Raw genomic sequence first — 18487 nt, forward strand, 5'->3', positions numbered from 1 at the left:
TATCATTGCATAATTTTTTGGGGAATTTTATCAGTTTTTAAATAACCATAACAATGTTATAACATTGTTGATATATTTCCGGAACCAAATACAAGGATATCGGCAGACTTTTAGTCATTTCGGACAATCGTAACTTTTCGGGTGTTATCCTGGTTATGTATGCGGGCTCTCGGTTTTTATTGAAACCACCGAGAATCTAGTCATATTGTGGGAAACATAAGAGCTAAATTCTTGCAGCTTGCACGTGGCTAATACCTTCAATAATGGATAATTACGAGGTAAATTATCCAGTCTAACTGAATGTCTGATATGATTTGTATCGAAAAGCTTTTATTTTGTAGCGATCAACAGCGTGGGATAACGTTACATCCCACAGCGGTACATAGAATTACCGAAATACCCGCGATTTACCGAAATACCCGGTGAAAACACCGAAATACCCTTCAAAAACACCAAAATGCCCATTATTACGCCATAAAGAGTGAATGTCTAGTATTTTATATAGATAGTCATTGTATTTAAAGTTAATTTTTTGAATAAATCAGCCGATTTTCGTGGTTATTGATTAAATTGCACTTCCAAGAAAGATAACTTTTTCATTACATTTAGTTTTTAACGTGTTGATAAAAACCAAATGTAACTAAATATTTTTATTAATTTATTTCTTGTAAATAACCATAATTAAATTTATTTTGAATAATTCATTTAAACTGAACATAAATGTTTTTATCTCATTAGTTAACAGGCTATTGCCGTGACCAATTATCTACTCACAATAGAAAGGAGCAATTCTGGTAGAAAAAGGAATATTTATAGTATTATCATGTCAAATTATTATATGATATTAAAAACTAAAAGCTGATAAACTGTTATTTTTAATTCTTAGTTATTTTATTCTGGGAATAAAATTTCACACCTCTATTCGAGTGAAAAGCAATTCATGCAAGAGTTATCTGTCTTAACCCAATGTCTACACATGTTAAAAATCGCTATTTATGTCAAAATACTTACATTATCAAACTGAAAATTGGGGAAGTACATTTAAACACTTAGATTCAAACTATGATATTAAATATTTGTGCTCAAATGAGGCATTTCGGTTTTTTTGAAGGGCATTTCGGTAAATCACGGGTATTTCGGTAATTCTAGTTACCCTGGAGAAAAATAAAAAAAGAAGGACTCTTCATCAGCTTTTTTCTTATATGAATTTTTACCCTAGACATTGCAACATTTCGTATATTCCTTTTTGAATCATTCTTCTTTGAGTTATCACCTACATTCGGCTACAGTGCTTGGATATGCAGATAGAAGTAAATGAATGCAAGGGTAAATCCATGCAAGCTTGCCGTGCATGATTTTGTAGATAAATTATCGTATAAGAGAATGGTAGTATGCATTTACCCACTGCGTTTCCTCAGAAAGCAAAAATTATTGCAATTAATGGAAGTGGAGAATTCCTTGTGTTATTATTATACAGATTGTAAACAGGTAATTAAACGGTGAACGTTTATTACAGAAACAAGTGTCTGTGGGCAATATGCCTGTAGGGTCCCTGCTTAGCGAGTTAGCCCACAGGTACCTGACGTTAAAATATTTCTTTTCCTAGTAAAATAATTTATGAATGTACATGTACCTCTCTGCTATGTTATTATGATTGTACAGGATAATTAGAATAGCATGGACTTTTAATGTCAGGTTCTTGTGGTTTTACTTAACCTACTTAACAGGAGTCAAATGTCTTCTTTTTTTCCGACAGTACATTGATTTAAAAGAACCCAAAACTTAAAGAAACTCAAAATAAAAATATGAAATAAGATTATGAACCATTAAGAGTACATGATCTTGATGTAAATAAATATATAGGATAAATTCAATATAATTATTCATTTGAAATTTTTAATTAGTAATTGTGTCTTAGATTAACATTGTATGTCTATAGTGTTCCAACAATAATGGCTAACACTCTTGAATTCAACTTTAAATATTAAGTCATGAATTAAGTAAACTGTATCATCCTAAATATTATATTTACCACAATAATAGTAATAATTATATACTTTAAATGGTTAAATAACACCTGTATTTGAAGCGGTCTGACTGTAGCAGTTCTTATGTCTTTTTATGTTTCTTTTTGGGTCTTTTGTGGTAAATCAATGTGCCCATTTCAGATTATGTTTTTATGAGGAAAAGGCACATAATGTCTGCCAACATGGTTGTTATGTTTATACTGATAAAATCTTAAGTTCTAGCATCTCTCGCATAAATAAAACAATGTTTAGGGCAGTAATTGATTCGGACATTTATTGATGGGAAACTCCGTAGTTTATTTATATTATGAGCACTGGCTCTGCTAAAGTTGATATTTGATAGTCTGTGAACTTTTTGTGATGTACCTCAATGGATGCTCAGTTAATAAAATGTAGCCGTGTTTGTATTTCTTAATACACAACAATGGCGACTACTCTGACTTGTGAACTTCATAAATCTTATGTTTTATAGTTCTATGCGCTGATTTTTGCCTTCGTATAAAAAAAGTTAAATTATTTTTTTCTTAAGGGATGCCAGTACATGTACTAACAAATAAAGATGACAATATAATGATAATTTCTGCAGGCTGAAGATCCTTTAGTCCCACTGGTGGAACCAATAGACATTTCAGGACTTAAAGTTACTGGCGACAGAAGTGGTGTGGCAAGCCAGGGTGTTGAATTTGAGACCAGTGTGGATTTCAATGGTAATGGACCAATTATATTTTTCTACTTTCATATATATTTCTTTATTTACTTTCTTTACATTTTACTTACTGTTTGCGCATTGTTCTATATTCTTTGATAATCTTTCTGTTTAAGTATTTAATTATATTTAATTTGTATGGTATGTGACATGAAATCTCTGAAAAGGGGAAATAAAGATTGAATGAATTATCTTTAATATCAAAGAACTTTCTTCACACATACATAAGCAATGTTGTATATGAAATTGGTTAATTTGCAATAAAATTCTAGGAACAGGTACTAAAAAACTATATTTGAATTACATAATATTTTCTGTCTACCTGTCATTACTTTCTATACACTGACTTTTTTTTATATATACATCTAATGTAAATTTGTTTGAGCAAGTGGACTCTGTTTAAGAACAAACTGTACACTGTCTAGATTGTATTTTACAACACATTTCTTATTTCAAATTGTAGATTGTTTGTCAATTTATTCAATGGCTGTAATTTTTTTCATTGTTACATGCATATTTAAGATCCATTTGCCCCCATCCTCACAACTTCAAGGCTTTGTGATTACAGAACTTGAATCAGCAGAGATTTAATGTTTTTACATTCGTTTTTTTTAGAACCAGAAGAAACTGACATTAAGTTCAAGGCTGAGGACATATACAACAACCGGTTTTTGCCTGATGAAGATGACAGCGATGTGGATGAAGATGATGAGTCATCACCTTTTGAGAGGATGATGAAAAAGATGGAAGATATATCACCTGATAAGAATGGCATGGTGTTCAAGAAAGTTCTTCAACAAGGGAGTGGAGCAATTGTTCCTGAAGGCGCTATAGTCAGAAGTATGTCTAAAAATTATTGATTAAATTCTTTTGGGCCCCACCATGAAATTATGTCACAATTATTATTCAAGTCAACCATTCTCCTCCTTTCAAGTCTTCATATATGTAAAAGAAATTTTACTCCACTACCTGAAATAGGGCCATCATTAAATTGATTTCTGATTTTCAAAATTTAAGCTATAGGATTTTCATTCATAAACATTAGTCGTAAGATTTTGGTATTTTACACATTATAGTTACTTAAATTAAAATAGTGACTGTCTCAATTTTATTTTTAGTTCACTACAATGGTTACCTTGAATTTGGAGATGAGCCCTTTGATTCAACAAGGCTAAGGAACAGTCCATATAAAGTTAAATTACAAACAGGTAACAGGGTTGAAGTGTGTCTTTAAACGTTTGATATGCATCAGAAACATGAACTAATGCCGTCTGCCAGATGGCTAATTGTGAACAGTTCTTTGAATGATTTGAATCTTTCTACTGAGGTGTGGGCAGATTGTGGTCAGTTCTTAGAAATAACATGAATTGATGGGCTAATATGGGCAACTCTATGGATGACATGCATGTTTGTACTGACAGGTGGGCTGATTGTGGGCCTGGACCTTGCTGTATCATCCATGAAGAAAGGAGAGCTGGCTCGCTATATCATCCGACCTCAGTATGCCTTTGGAGAGATGGGGACCCCTCCAAGGATTCCTAAGGATGCCACTGGTCAGTTAAAATACTTTCAATAGAGTTAAATTAGCTCTATTTGTATAAGCTTTTAAAAAGTCAAAGTTACTCAGAAGATGGATTTTTAGAATGTTTAAAAAAGAAAAACGGTTTCAATTTATTTGTATGATTTGTTAGATTAATTAGAGGTTCCCATAACCTTCTTTAAAAAAATTCACAGCATAGAGAATGATATTTTTAAAATTATTTTGTACATGTATGAGTTTCATTAATTAGCTATTGTAAATAATAATTAACATGAAGTTAGAGGGGCGATAGATATGTTTGTTATATCACTTCTGATGTTTCTTGCTAATTAAAGATACACAGAATAGATAGTATCGGTTTGAAAACTATACAGAGGTACTTTAGTGTCAATACTTTGAAATTTAATGCCTTATTACATGTAAAGAGAGTTTTGTACATGTAATACAAATTGGATTCATTTTCAACAAAGGTTTACCTTGTAGTATGTGCTTACACTGCGTGTGTCATTTTGTATTTTATTTCAGTGATGTACGAGGTGGAGTTACTGAACTTTGTAGAACATGGGGGTGTGGATGACATAGAGCTTCTGTCTGAGGTAAACTTATAGAGGTGTGGATGATGAATTTGCATTTGAAATCCAAAGTTAGATTTATTTTTATGGTTTGATTACTTCATGAAATTTGTTAAATTGTTCATTTTAGGAGGAAAGACAACAGATTGCTTTTGATGACCTGCTCAAGGCTTGCAAGTCTTACAAACAGGTAAATGATTTGAAAAATTAATATAAAACTTTTGCATTCACAATTTTCAAATATTTCATTCAGTGCATGCATTTTCTTTTTACATGTACTTACAGGAGGCAAAACTACAGTTTGATAGTTCTAGCTACAGGAAGGCAGCCTCTTTGTATAGAAAGGTAAGGTATGAAATAGGTCAAAACCATTAGGAATGACAAGCATTAAATACATGTAAACTAAAGTATACCATACAGATAAATTTTCACAATGACTGGTAAAATCTAAAGTCAAAGTGAAAATTTTAAAAGGACATAGATGTGATTTAATACTAGATATTGTAGACCCAAGTATAGAAAACACTCATAATTACATAGTCAAATTAGCTGTCTAATGGTGCAAATGATGTTCATGAATATTACATTTATTTATAGGCAGTTTACATGCTAGACAAAGCCCATCTAAAAGATGAAGAGGAGGAAGAAAAGCACCAGAAGATACTGCTTCAGCTCTGTATTAACCTAGCCCTGACCTGTAACAAGATGGCAGAACCCAAGCGCTGCATCAGCTGGTGTAAACGAGCCCTGGAGATCCGTGGTATTGACAACACCTCAAAGACCAAGGCTCTCTACCATTATGGCAAGGTATATTAAAAGAATACAAAAAAAATTTTTCAATATAAAGTGGTTTTTGAGATATTTTTGAACACTCTGATTTGTCCTCATGGATTTTCCAACTTCTTGATTCATGCATTTTTGAAAAAAAAAAATTTTTGTTAAATTTTTTATGGTTACAATTTCTAGACTTCCACGAATCAGTCAATAACTTTGTTGTCAAATGCTGATTTCACAATACACTTCTCCCTTTTCTTTTCCCCTTTATGTTAGTGATCTGATTTGAGTATGCATGATTTTGACAATATCTGTGAAATTTTACAGGCTCTGCACAGTCAGTCCTACTTTGAACAAGCTAGAGACAAACTGAAAGCAGCCCAGAGACTCTCCGGGGGAAGAAACATGTCTGTTAACAATGAACTGGTGGCACTGGACAGGTAACTGGAGTCTTACATTTCAACTGAATGATGTAGAAGTTATAAGTTTTGTACAAAGTGTATCATATTCATTTTAAGAAAAATTACTAATTAATATCATACGGTAGTTAAATTTTGGTTTCCTTTCCCACACATTGAAATGTGAATACAGTGGATATGTGATATTCAAGATAGCTGGAGTCCACAATATGTACTGTTTTAAATAATTTAAATTGATGTCTCTTAGCTTCTACATCTTTAAACCTCAGATTTCTTACGGATTTTATCTTGATCCCATTGAGTTCTAAAAATTGAGTTTTGACAGTTTATTTAGGTTATTTTTTAATAGAATAATAAAAAGTCCTAATTACTTTGTAATGTCTGGTTCATAATATCCTTATTGATAAAAATGTTTATTTTGTGAATCAATGGTAATTTTTCTATTCAGACGATATGTAAACAGTTGTATCAAAATGTACTAATATTATGGATGCAGGATTCTTAACAAAAGTAAGTAACAGTATGTTTGGCAGAATTGTCCTTTTGATTTTTACCAGATCAATCAAGCAATTTGGGTTGGTTGAAAAGGAGACCTACAGAAGGATGTTTTCCCAACCCCAGGGAATTTCTGAGGAAGGTGAGGCCAATTGTCAAGGGCATTACATATATTGTTTTCTAGTTACATGTATGTTGGGTTTAGTACTGTATGTTAGAACCGTTTTAACTAGAGCTTGGACTTTGACCAGTACGTGACAAACTCCGATTTGATGAAGGCGGCGTCTACTCATGGTTAACTGTCCAGTCATTGGCTAATGGATATGAATATGTTGAACGCAATGACACTCACCTGACTTCACACAGGGATGTATATTTTGTTGAAACAGTGTCAATTTCACACAGCAGTGCAGATCTTGGCAAACAACTTTCCGGTTTTGACAGTCAATGAATATTAATGAGCATCTCTTAGCGAATTAGAAGAAAGGAGGTCAATATCTGACAGCTAGTTTTCATGAGCAAAGTAGATAGTAACATCCCACAGAAAGTCCAAGCTCTTGTTAAAACGGTTCCAAGTCTCTTTGATACTGATTTTAAGGTGCTTTTTTGTTTTAAGAAAAAGAGAAAGAAAACAGAAGACACCAAGAAGCAGAGGAAAAGTGTATGGAAGTGTCAGAGAAATTCCGTCAGTTCGCCATCGAGAATTTAATGTAAGGGCTGTCTTCGATGTACATTCAGACATATTTATGTACATGTTACTGTTTTTATGTAATCTATTAGTCAAAATTACATGGACCAAACACACATTTCTACATTAACCTTGAATAATTGTAACGTGTATGTACTTGTATACATTCATGTATTAGTGAAAAAAATAGAGATGGCTTATTAAGTTAATGTAGAAATTATTAAATATTTTGTTTTGAATCAAATGGATTTAAAAAACGAATCCATGCAATTTATCAAACCTTGATTGGTTATAAGTCATAAATTGTTATTCATTTGCTTCAAATTGCAGGGAGTTTAAGAACAACCCGGAGCTGACAGAGATTCCCTTCACGTCGTACAAGCTGACGCTGGGAGAGATTGCCTGTATGATAGAGGAAGCAGACAATCTCGGCCTCAAAGCTGTGCAAGTTGGCAGTGTGAGTGTTGAATTATGGATAATTATAATGAACTACTGTAAACCAACCGTTATTTTTATTTGTGGACAAGGAATTTTCATGAGGTTTTCAAGAGCCACATTAATTTTTTCACCACGAACCAATCATCAAATATAAATCTTGATTATGAAAATTTGTTGCCGTGAACCAGTTTATCTCTGGTAAATAGCGATATAGAATAATTGAGAACAAAAGTTTGTTTACTATACATGTAATATTGGGTTCTGATTTATCTCAACCGATCCTGTATTTCTAAAACAATATTGATGTCATCGAAACACACAATCCATTCAAATTTCAGTAGAAAGAGACCAAATAATTATTCAGGGATAGATATCTTTCAGTTGATTTAACTACATGTATATGAAATTGAATATCTGAAATTTTAAATAAGCATAGTTAGGTATTCTTTAGTACCGGTAGTTTTATAAGTATTTATACATGTATGCATGTATGCAAGCGATGTTATTATAATTTATTTTGTTTTGAGTTTGATACACTAAGATTTCATTACAATAGGAATCCTCAGCTCTATTATCATTTTCTTTTTGACCACAGGGACAAAACTCAAAGATCAAAATAGTGAAGAAGAAAAAGCCAAATTAACGGACAATATCCTCAAACTTGTCAAACCTATGGTGCTCAAGATCTGCTGCTGACACAGTTGTCTTGTATTCTGCTGATTCAATGAGGAATGAGATCATGTTGGAATGTCTTACCTTTTATTACGCAACTTATCTGGAATATATGCAGCATGAATGAATGTTTCATCATTTCATTATTGCCGTGTACTGTATTTTAGAATAATTCCAGTCAAATTTTTTTGTGCATTTCTTTTTGTGTGTAAATTGGTTGTTATTGATTGCAATCTTTTCAAATACAAGTTTCTCTATTCTAGTCCTTGATTACATAATGCTATCAGTGTTTGTCATTTGCCTTCTATCTGTCATAATTTTTAGGAATGGAAAATGTGCAGTTTATTAAAACTCGCAGCAAGTTCACTTTGAGAAAATTTTGAGATATAGAATATCTCAAAACAGACTTGAACCTTTGATTTTGTAACAACCTTTATCTTAATTGGTTAATTTTCTGGTTACTGGTACTCTTGTGTTTTGGGGTTTTTTTTCTTTTTTTTCTTACATATTTTGATATATATTTTAGATTCATGATTGTATAAATACAATGTATGTTCAGTAGACTTTCAGATCTGTTAGTGTCGTTTAGAATTTATGCTTATTTACATACTGGTATATACATGTATGTACAAGAACCTCCATATTTTGATATAAATCTGGATTAGTTTTGAATACTCTTAGATGTGCTCTCTTACAATCTACATGTACATGCACATGTCTGGCATTCAATTCTCTTTTCTTTTCTTTTCTTTGTCATGTAAGAGCTTAAAAAAAAATAATAAGCCATAAATTTATTTTATCGTTAACTTAGCTCTTAGATAGAGATTTTTTAAGATCAACTTTCTGCAGTATTTTAAGCCTTTTTTATTTGATAAACCAAATGCCAAAGTATGGATACTGGTATGTCAGCATTTGAAGTACTTGGTTGTTATGCCCACAGGTAGTTTTGTGTTTGGGCAAGGTACAGTAGAATACTAGACTGTAAGCCTTTAAACAAGTTTTTGTCATGCTGACAACTCTTGTCCTGTGTGTTTGTCAGAAAATATCAGGGTTATTTGACAGTTACATTTTGTATTAAAGTTCATATAATACTCAGGCAGCTAAGGCCACACAGTTGTGTATCGGATCATCAATCATCATTTTTAGGATTGCATTTTATTTTTGTATATTATTAGTTTATGAAGACCAAAGAGTTTGTTCTATGATGATAATTTTTAATAAAACAGTGCTGTTATAGTATGAGCTTTACTTTATAATTATTCCCCACTTTTCTCTGGAAAGACCTATTGATATTCTTTATCATATGTTTTTTTTTCTTCCATGATGATTTTTTGTGTTTCAAAACTTGAGTATACTGTCAGTAAAAAACAAACAGCTAATTTTAGAATACATAGATCATTATAAGGACATTTAAACATATAACCTTGTATTTTTATATAGCATTGATATTTGATAATACCCAGGGGCCCGTTTCTCAAAAAGGCCTACGTCCAGGCGTAAGCTTAGTCCGGACTAAATCAGGGACTAAACCTCAAAACCAGACTAAGTTGCGTTTCACAAAAAGGCGGAAACTTAGTCAGGACTAAATTTGGGTTTAAATCTACGCCTGCTAATGGGTAGGCGTAAGTCCTTAGTCTGTGCACAAAAATGGCGAGTGTTTTGATTCTCAGGCAAAATAAACAGAGAAGTCTATTTTTTGGTTTGTTTAATATGTTATTAAGGAAAACATACACATTAATTTAAATATTTGTACATGTACGTATAACTTTAAAAAATACCTATTGTTGATAAATAATGGGCTCACCTTATTAAACGTATGTAATATACATTACTACTTGTTAATGAAATTTACCTAAAGTATGAAACATGGGTATACCTCGATAAATGATATAAACACAATAATTAAAAAGATGCTATAATTCTAAATTAAACAAGTATTCCCCAACAAGATAAATGTATATAAGTACGATTAGATTATTGATTTTTAAATCAATACTCAGTAAGCATAAACTAGAATTTAATGTTTCTAATCAAATTTGAACCCGTGAAACGAAACTGAATTTAAAAATTATGAATAGGAGCAACTCGAAACGTTTACAGTTGTATTTTTTCCTTGTGTCTGGTTGTTTGTTCTTTACCTATATTACTTACAACTTTACAACACGTATGCATTCTGATTTTCAATTTTTTACTCCTAATATATTTACAAAACCGTATGAAATCTACATATTGTACATGTATTTTGAATGTTTATGAACTTGCATTTAGATACAATCAATTTTTGTTTGTTAAAATATTACTTAAAAATATGTTTTAGAAGCGTGCAGAGTGTGCATCAATTTTAGATCTATTGACAAGCGTTTGTCAGGGTTCTCGAAGATTCTAAAATTTCACATGCACACCATGAATTTTCGGAAATCAAATTAACTAGTCTTATTAAATCTAGGATGAAGTCATCAATTGCGTTCATATTTAACACCGATCGTAATTCTTTTAAAATAGGTATGGTTTACATGTACTATCAATGATCTTCGTGCTTATTAATATGCATTGTTTATCTATACTCATTTTCCTGAATTGATCTTAAATTACTTGAATTCATGATAGTTTTGTTTCATCATATTTCAGATGTATGTATATGAAGGGATGTTTTTTTTTATTTCGAAGTTGTCGACTTGCAATACAAAAGCGTTGTTTTAGTAGTTTTAAAACAGTGTGCATTATTTACAAATTTAACCAGCTTGCATTTGTCATACTTTAGTTATTATAGAAACAATTCTATACACCCCAACCCCAATAACCCAAAGCAGATAGGGAAACAAGTAAAACTCACATGCACTTGTTAAAACAGCAGAGATTCAAAATGTCTTATCCGGAGGGGGAAAGGGGATTTTTTAGATGCCTTTTCCATTAAACTTTTAAAACATTTGATTTATAAAACTTTCTTCAAATAGGTAGGGTGTTCTTAGATAACTGCTTTTATATTTTTATTGTAATCAAGATACTGTATACAGGGTTATTTTCGTCCTGTGTAATATCCGCCTTTCTACACTTGCATACAGTTTCGCTCTGTTGTGAATTCGCCCAGTCACAGCTGTTAATTAAGTTACTTAATATTAGATATTGAGAATCAACAAGTCTTAAATTCGCCCGCTGACAACGAGGATGAAATGATTGACAATTAAACGGGGGCGAATTTTCCCCTGTATATGGTATATATTACATTCACCCCCCCCCCCCCCCCCCCCCCCGGTAAAAACCAAAACAAAACAATCACTCAATTAAACCAAAAAAACAGGAAAGGGAGTTGGGGGGACCCCGGCCTCAAATGTTGATAAAGCCTGTCTTGTTAATTGTTGACTGTTTTATCTTACAAAACTATTATCATTTGAATCGCAGAAAATCAAGAATCGTTTTCATGTCATTGTCTACATTCTTTCAATATTGGAACAGTGGATGGACAAGGTTCATGTAATGTTATTTATACAGTAAATATTTTCGATTTCAGTTGGTTGCTGTTATATACATGGTCATATTATTTTCTATAAATAATATAGTGAATTGATGAAAAAGAATCAAGCTTTATCCCAGCATCTGAAAGTGTCTAAATATCGACAGTGTATATGAAGCATACTTCTCATTCTGCAGACGTATGGGGGCATAGTTACTGTACCCTGTCCCTGTATTCTATAAATATTTGAAGTTTACACGAACATTGTAGTTAAATTCTATGTATTGTTTCGTTCAATTGATATGCACGAGTGTGCCTCAATATCATCTACAATGCATTTAATAGTCACATATTTGGTTTCTGGAACCTCTTATATATGCCGCTTTCATATCAACTGTTTGTCTCTAAAACTGCATTATGTTATGAAGTGTATAAACATTTGTTCTCCTTTCATTAATATTAAAAGTTATAAACAACTTGAACTATGCACATTCATTGGTAAAGTATAACATGCGTACTTTCGGGTACTACATGTAGTATGAATTGGAAAATTGATCCACCACATATAATTATACCCTCAAAGCAAAACAAAATACGATATGCGCATGCTTAGTACTCAGCGGAGATGTCTAAATTTTTCGACATTTAAACCCTAACTTACGCCTCTTTCAGAAACGCAACTTAGACCCGACTAAATATTGGCGTAACTTCGTTAGTCGGACTAACTTAGGCCCAGATTTACGCCTTTTTGAGAAACGGGCCCCTTGAGCGTAAAAAAAATCCCGAAATTTTTAAGACATTAATACACGATTAGAAATAAATCTACCAGATACATGTACTATCATATATATGTACTATATAATTAGACGTTTTGGAACCATGATAGTAAAAATGATGTTTCATTTCTGAAAAGCAGTTCATTAAACCGTGTTCCTTTCCACCCCCCCCCCCCCCCCCCCCCCCACACACACACAAAGAAGAAAATAACAAAACAATGAAATGTGATTAGAAATATGAGTCATTTAATGGAATATGAATGTTCATCAAAGTCAAAAATGTTTCATGAAAGTATAATATAAAGTTTAACATCTAACTACATTTCAAAGATAAGCTGAATGAAAGAGACATCACTCTCCCTATTGTTTGGTATGGGACTGCGCACGCGCGGTGGATACTATATGAACTTTCGGATTTCGTTTACAAATTCATTATATCATAATTGTAGAATTATCCCGAGGTGAAACTTGAAAAATGAAACGCCCTTTTGAAAATGTGTTAGTTTAATAAAATAAAACACGCATATAATATTGATAAAAAAAACCCGACAAATTACTAGAAAATCGTAGGCGCTCCTTATCTATTTCGTTTAATTATGGCAAATGAAGAATATTCAAGTATACATTATCTGAGTTTTCATTAATATATTTTCAATAGAGAAATGTAAACCTTTAATACGATTCATCGTTGACAAATTTATGTAAGGATTGTCTTTGCAAAAATAAAAAATAGAATTTGAACCACCATTCTACAATCTATATATGCATGTATGTATCATATTATCATAATCTATTTCTAACGAGTGTGGATTTATAGAAGGAATTAATATCATTAATTGAGCTCAATTTTATATGAGCATAGCACAGGTCATTTAAAGACAATTCAATTTTTCGAGTTTCACCCCACCAGGACTTGCAGATAAAAAATATTAAATGACGAATAATAACCTACATGTAGCTACATGCAATAATAGAACACACAAGTACATACGTACTTCAAATTAAAAACTACAGTTTGGCTTTGGCATAAACTAAAATTAACAAAGTTTTGCAGAATGCCATTTCTACAGTACACATAATTTGAAAACTAGACTGGTAACGGGTCATTTGTAGATGTTGAGAACGCGGCCCATTTCTAGGTGCTGGGACTGGAATCCGCTAAAGGACAATGGTGCTCTACTATGTCGGTAAGATCGGGGTCTGAAAAAGTTAAAAAGTAAAAATTTAAAAAAGAATTAAATACATGGTGTATAAATTTTCTATTTTTCAACAAATTAATTTAATATTTTCTTTTAAAATACGGTACTCCGAAAGTTGACAAGAAATAAAATAAAGTATAAATATATCGGAACAACAAAGAACATGTTCAAAATAAGATAAGAATTAACAATTGAAGACTATAAAGCTAACAAAATGTTGAGAGAATTATGATATATAGTGTACAAATTAAGATTTTTTTAAAATCTAAAATCTCATAAAACAAAATCAATACATTTGTTCACTTTGAAGAAAAGAAAACTAGTACCACAAAACAAATCAATAATGAAAAATATTTCGGACAAAAACCAAACAAGAATCCATTTCCACAATATTGTTAAGCATCTGTCGTCTGATGATCGTTCACGTTCTGTATATTGTGTCGTTTTCTACAATTCGTTTTATTCTTTAATTGCAGAAACGGACACAATTAACATCACGCGATTCGTTGCTGCCAAGTCCTTTGAATTCACTTTCGTACACAAACAAACAAACATTACAGAAAACTAAAAAAATAGAAACCCTTCTCTAAAGATGGTACTTTATATAGTATGAAGAAAACTCAATACATAACCGGTATATATCCGGAAGTAATCAATGTGCAAAGCAAAAGAGATACACAATAAACATGCAGAAGGATGGAGCGACTGTGTGATCGACAATTTCCAAACATATTCCTAAATAATTTTAATAAAATGATTTTTCTAGACATAATCTATTATTCAGAAAAGAAAAAAAACCCACAATTTCTGACTCTGAAATTGAATCTGATTTTGACTATATCGTCCAATATTTTCTCAAACCCAGGAGACGTAAATAGTATGAAAATGACAATGATCACCATGAGGCCCTCTAAGAAAGAAAACAAAACATACCTTACCGTCGGTCAGGTATCTTTGTAAGACTGGTCTCCTCTGTCATGGGGGTGATGATTTGACTCTGGGACCTCCAGAACGTTCCCCCGAGGTTCTCCGTCTCCTGCGCCTGGTTTGTCCGGCTGGACGCTCCGTAAATCTCCGCCAGCTGTTTCCCGCTGCATTTCGGGGTGGGGGTAGGGACCGTGGCGTTGAATTTCTCGAAGTTGGCGCTCCACTGACCGTTGTCGTTGTCAAAGTCGATCATGTTGACAAAGCGGTGGCCCCAAACGATGTCTTTCGATGAATACGATGTTCTGGCTTGGCATATTTCTCCGGTTGCTTCAATGGTTCCTTCCAAGATAATGATAAGTTCAAACGTATTTGACAACATTTGATCAAACGTCATCTCATACAAGGGACTGTCTTCGTTAATTTTGTGTCTCAATATCAGCGGCCACATCATGAAGACCCGATCCTGCATTTGGTGTGCCTCAAACTCCATCTGTTGCTGGTACAGAGGGTAAACGATTCCCTCTTTGGAAACCTTTTCGCTGACGAAGATTCCAAAGGATGAAGTATCCACGAGATGGGATTTCCGCAAATCCCCAACTCGTATTTCCAAACAAAGGTCTCCGTCTTCTTTGCAAATGAGTGCCTTTTCGCTAAACAGAAGTGTATGCCGTCTGTGCTTTGGTCTTGACAACTTCACTAGAAGAAACCCGACCAGAAGCGTTTCCAAGAGAAAGCCCACGGTGATTTGAACGAAGACAAGTAACAAACTGCCACTGCATGACGTGTTTGGATAGAAGGTTCCATACCCGATTGTCGTTTGTGTCTCTATTGAGAACAGTAGAAGATCGGCAAACGTTTTTGCCCTTTCTATGCAAGGTGTCCACGTTGGATTATTAAGATTTTCAAAGTCACCGTGCGCTTTTGCCAAAATGTACCATATTACCGCAAATACAAAGTATACAATGAAAAAGGTGAACACAAATACCAGAGTTGCCCATCGCCATTTTAGGTCTATGAGAGTTTGGAACAAGTCTAAGGCGAACGAGCGCCGCTCGGAGGAGGACAGGCCCTTGTAGGTAACGCGGTATTTCCCGGTTTTCTTCACCAGTGCTGGACGCCCAAGTTGATAGCCTTTGCGCAGCTTCGTAATAAGTGAGGCATCATCTCCAGATGATGATGGGAAATCGACCAACTGCTCGCCGTCGTCCGACTTCTTCCTGTTTAAATGAAGATTGGAAATAGATTTCAACATGTTGCTTTGTAGAATAAGAAATAAGGGTCTCTAAAGACGTGCTGAAACGTCCTTCTAAGGCAAGCTCTAGCTCATGTTTGAGAACTGACTCGTCTTGCCAAAATACCTATTTAATGGCATTCTGAGCAAACGGACAATTAATACATCTTAACCAATCAGATCGAAGATGGGGTTGTCTTTCTGGTCCCCCCTGAAAGACAAATGTTCTTAATCGGCTATCGATGATTGTCTTGACAGATGAATTATGATCGAATTTGATGGACGACCTGAGCATGTCTGCAGGAATGTGATGGGTCGGCCATTGTTAATCTCCTGTCCCCAGGCCACGATCGAGCGCTACCTGAAGGCCACCATGATCTTGTAATGGACACATTAAAAACTGTAGACATTAGAATATGATGTTGAAAAAGTGTACACGCTATTGGTGTGACTTTAATTTATTACCTACATAATATGTCTACGTGTAAGTACAACGAGGGGAGGGGTTTTATCTAAAGATAGGGGTGAAACAATCATGCACCTATACAAAACAAATTGCAAAATTAAATCATTTCTAATAAAATTTAACTAATGACAGTTAGATGTATCAAAATCTAATTGTAACATCATGAAAGGATTTTAGAATAATTCTATAAACTAACATTTAAAAAAAAAAATTTATTGAAGGACGGGATGTTTCTATAATTGTACGTGTAATTAGCTTTCAAAATATGTAGATCTTTATCGGCTTTGATCGGGATCTACATTTAAATTTTGTGGAAAAAAATAGAATCCAATAAATAATACATGGTATTAATAGTCAACAAATATTCATACGTTTCATAATGCATTGCACTTAACAAATCATCAAAAATAGATTGAGAATAAAAAAATTTAAAAATCATGAATTTCCCTTCTTTTGACATGCTTAGTATCTTATGTACTGTACTAGAAGAACATGTGCATGTACAAACATGTGTGGACAATTTTCAGAAATTTGTTTTATATAAGGAAAAAAATCATTCGTAGAAAAAAACCTGTTGTTTTGTACTGTTATAAATGTAAATAATTATTATAATGAACAATTCCACTGATATCTTAGTCTATTTTCAAAATATTTCATTAAAAAATAAATTTTGCTTGAACTTGACCTCACAGTTTTCATGAATTTACGCAAAAGCAAAAGCTACCAACTTTCAATAGACCACACACGACTACTCCTATCAATCGCAATCAAATATGGTAGACGGTCAAATGAATAAAAATTGGATGGTTTTTTTTTATGCAAAAACTCAATGACATACAGATATTTGAACACAAGTTGTGCATACATGAATGTAAAACTGACCAGCCAACGAAACGTGCATATATAGTCTAGAAAAGAGGGAGAAGAGTTTCAATGATTCTAATTAATTAACCAACATAATTATCATCAATGTAATTGGTATAAATGATTTACAATATCCATATCGCTAATTTTACGATATAAATTGTCTCCTAATTGTAAGCATACAAAATTACCATTCTGAGATTAAATATACATGTATATGCAGACGTGTGTTGCGAAAAGTATTATCTCATTGTTGTAAATTCTTTAACAATGTTAGATATAGTCAGAGAACATGGTTATTGCATGTAACAGATGAGAATGGTATATCTAAATGTTCTTATCTGATTTTAGAGAAGCAGTATCATTCTTTGAAGCAGGCTTTGTAAGTAAGACCTAGCTGCAACAATACAATACTCACTACATTTTGTTTTTGGAAAAGTACCTAACCCGAAAAATTCAAATTTAACCCCCACCCCCCCCCCCCCCCCAAAAAAAACCATAGAGGGTTACAGTACATTATTGTTACTGAAACGATCCATTTATAACTTAGCAAGAAGAACGCATGCAAACTGAAAATACACACTGGAAAAATGAATTCTTTCTCTATTCTCTATCATTAGGGTCTTCCGTTTCCAACGAAAGAACTTATTGTTTTCGTTCGCTTTCTTTTCCTCTATTATTTTTTTTTTCTTACAAATTTTGTGTACGAGAGTTCTCAAAAACAATTGTAGTTAAACGTATATTTCTAACAATGGTGGCGTAAGTAAGTAAAGTAGGAGACTGGCTTCATGTTTTTGTTAATGTAAGAAGAAATATAAAATGCCCCCCCCCCCCCCTTCATCAGGTCTCGTCATCACCTGGGGCCGGTTGCACAAAGATTTCCTAAGATGTTTCCTGAGACAGAACTTAAGATATGCCTAAGTTATAACTTAGGAAGTTCCTAAGATTTGTCATAGCTGTTTCACAAAACTTTCTTAGCGTAACGCAGTTGACTAAATTTAAGATACATTGTAAGCCACTTTTAAATCTTTTCGTTATTCCTAACTTATACCGTTCATGTAAATTCTTTTCAATATGGCATGGGTGTAAACTTTCTAAGTAAACGCAAAAACACATTCCCTTATTCACCTAGAAACAAATTAGAAAAAAAGTTAAAACGTGTAAATAGAGTGCAAATAGTGTAGTGCGTATGCGCATGTCCTGAAATTTTGTATAATATTTTACCTTCACGTGCATACACGA

The 18487-nt window shown here is 33.1% G+C and overlaps 2 protein-coding genes across 3 annotated transcripts; one reads left to right on the forward strand and one right to left on the reverse strand.

Annotated features, from left to right (window-relative positions):
- Positions 1–139: 139 nt before the first annotated feature.
- On the forward strand, positions 140–9568 carry LOC128188981 (inactive peptidyl-prolyl cis-trans isomerase FKBP6-like). The gene is made up of 14 exons (XM_052860337.1): positions 140–278; positions 2614–2734; positions 3349–3573; positions 3852–3941; positions 4155–4286; positions 4799–4869; positions 4976–5035; positions 5131–5190; positions 5443–5652; positions 5947–6059; positions 6596–6675; positions 7150–7243; positions 7552–7678; positions 8255–9568. Exons 1-14 carry the CDS (start codon positions 264–266, stop codon positions 8300–8302), a joined length of 1446 nt encoding a protein of 481 aa, XP_052716297.1. The 5' UTR covers positions 140–263; the 3' UTR covers positions 8303–9568.
- Positions 9569–12782: 3214 nt separating this feature from the next.
- On the reverse strand, positions 12783–16001 carry LOC128188838 (G protein-activated inward rectifier potassium channel 2-like). Of its 2 annotated transcripts, none has more exons than XM_052860121.1 (2): positions 14696–16001; positions 12783–13758 (listed from the first exon to the last, which is right to left on the reverse strand). In XM_052860121.1, the coding sequence occupies exons 1-2, from the start codon at positions 15934–15936 to the stop codon at positions 13662–13664; spliced, it is 1338 nt and encodes a 445-aa protein (XP_052716081.1). In that variant the 5' UTR covers positions 15937–16001; the 3' UTR covers positions 12783–13661. The 2 variants fall into 2 exon arrangements, with proteins under 2 accessions (XP_052716081.1, XP_052716082.1); XM_052860122.1 differs by having other exon boundaries at positions 14691–16001.
- Positions 16002–18487: the final 2486 nt, after the last annotated feature.

The sequence above is a fragment of the Crassostrea angulata genome, chromosome 6 (genome assembly GCF_025612915.1).
Source record: "Crassostrea angulata isolate pt1a10 chromosome 6, ASM2561291v2, whole genome shotgun sequence".
In the NCBI taxonomy this organism is placed as follows: Eukaryota; Metazoa; Mollusca; class Bivalvia; order Ostreida; family Ostreidae; genus Magallana; species Magallana angulata.

What these genes read in the sequence shown, in the direction of transcription:
- LOC128188981 (XM_052860337.1), top strand. An exon ending in GATTCCTAAGGATGCCACTG is followed by an intron (nt 4,287 to 4,798) that starts GTCAGTTAAAAT and finishes ATTTTATTTCAG; the next exon opens with TGATGTACGAGGTGGAGTTA. An exon ending in CCAGGGAATTTCTGAGGAAG is followed by an intron (nt 6,676 to 7,149) that starts GTGAGGCCAATT and finishes TTTTGTTTTAAG; the next exon opens with AAAAAGAGAAAGAAAACAGA.
- LOC128188838 (XM_052860121.1), bottom strand. Translation starts at nt 15,936, where the DNA reads ATGTTGAAATCTATTTCCAATCTTCATTTAAACAGGAAGAAGTCGGAC. An exon ending in ACAAAGATACCTGACCGACG is followed by an intron (nt 13,759 to 14,695) that starts GTAAGGTATGTT and finishes TAACTTTTTCAG; the next exon opens with ACCCCGATCTTACCGACATA.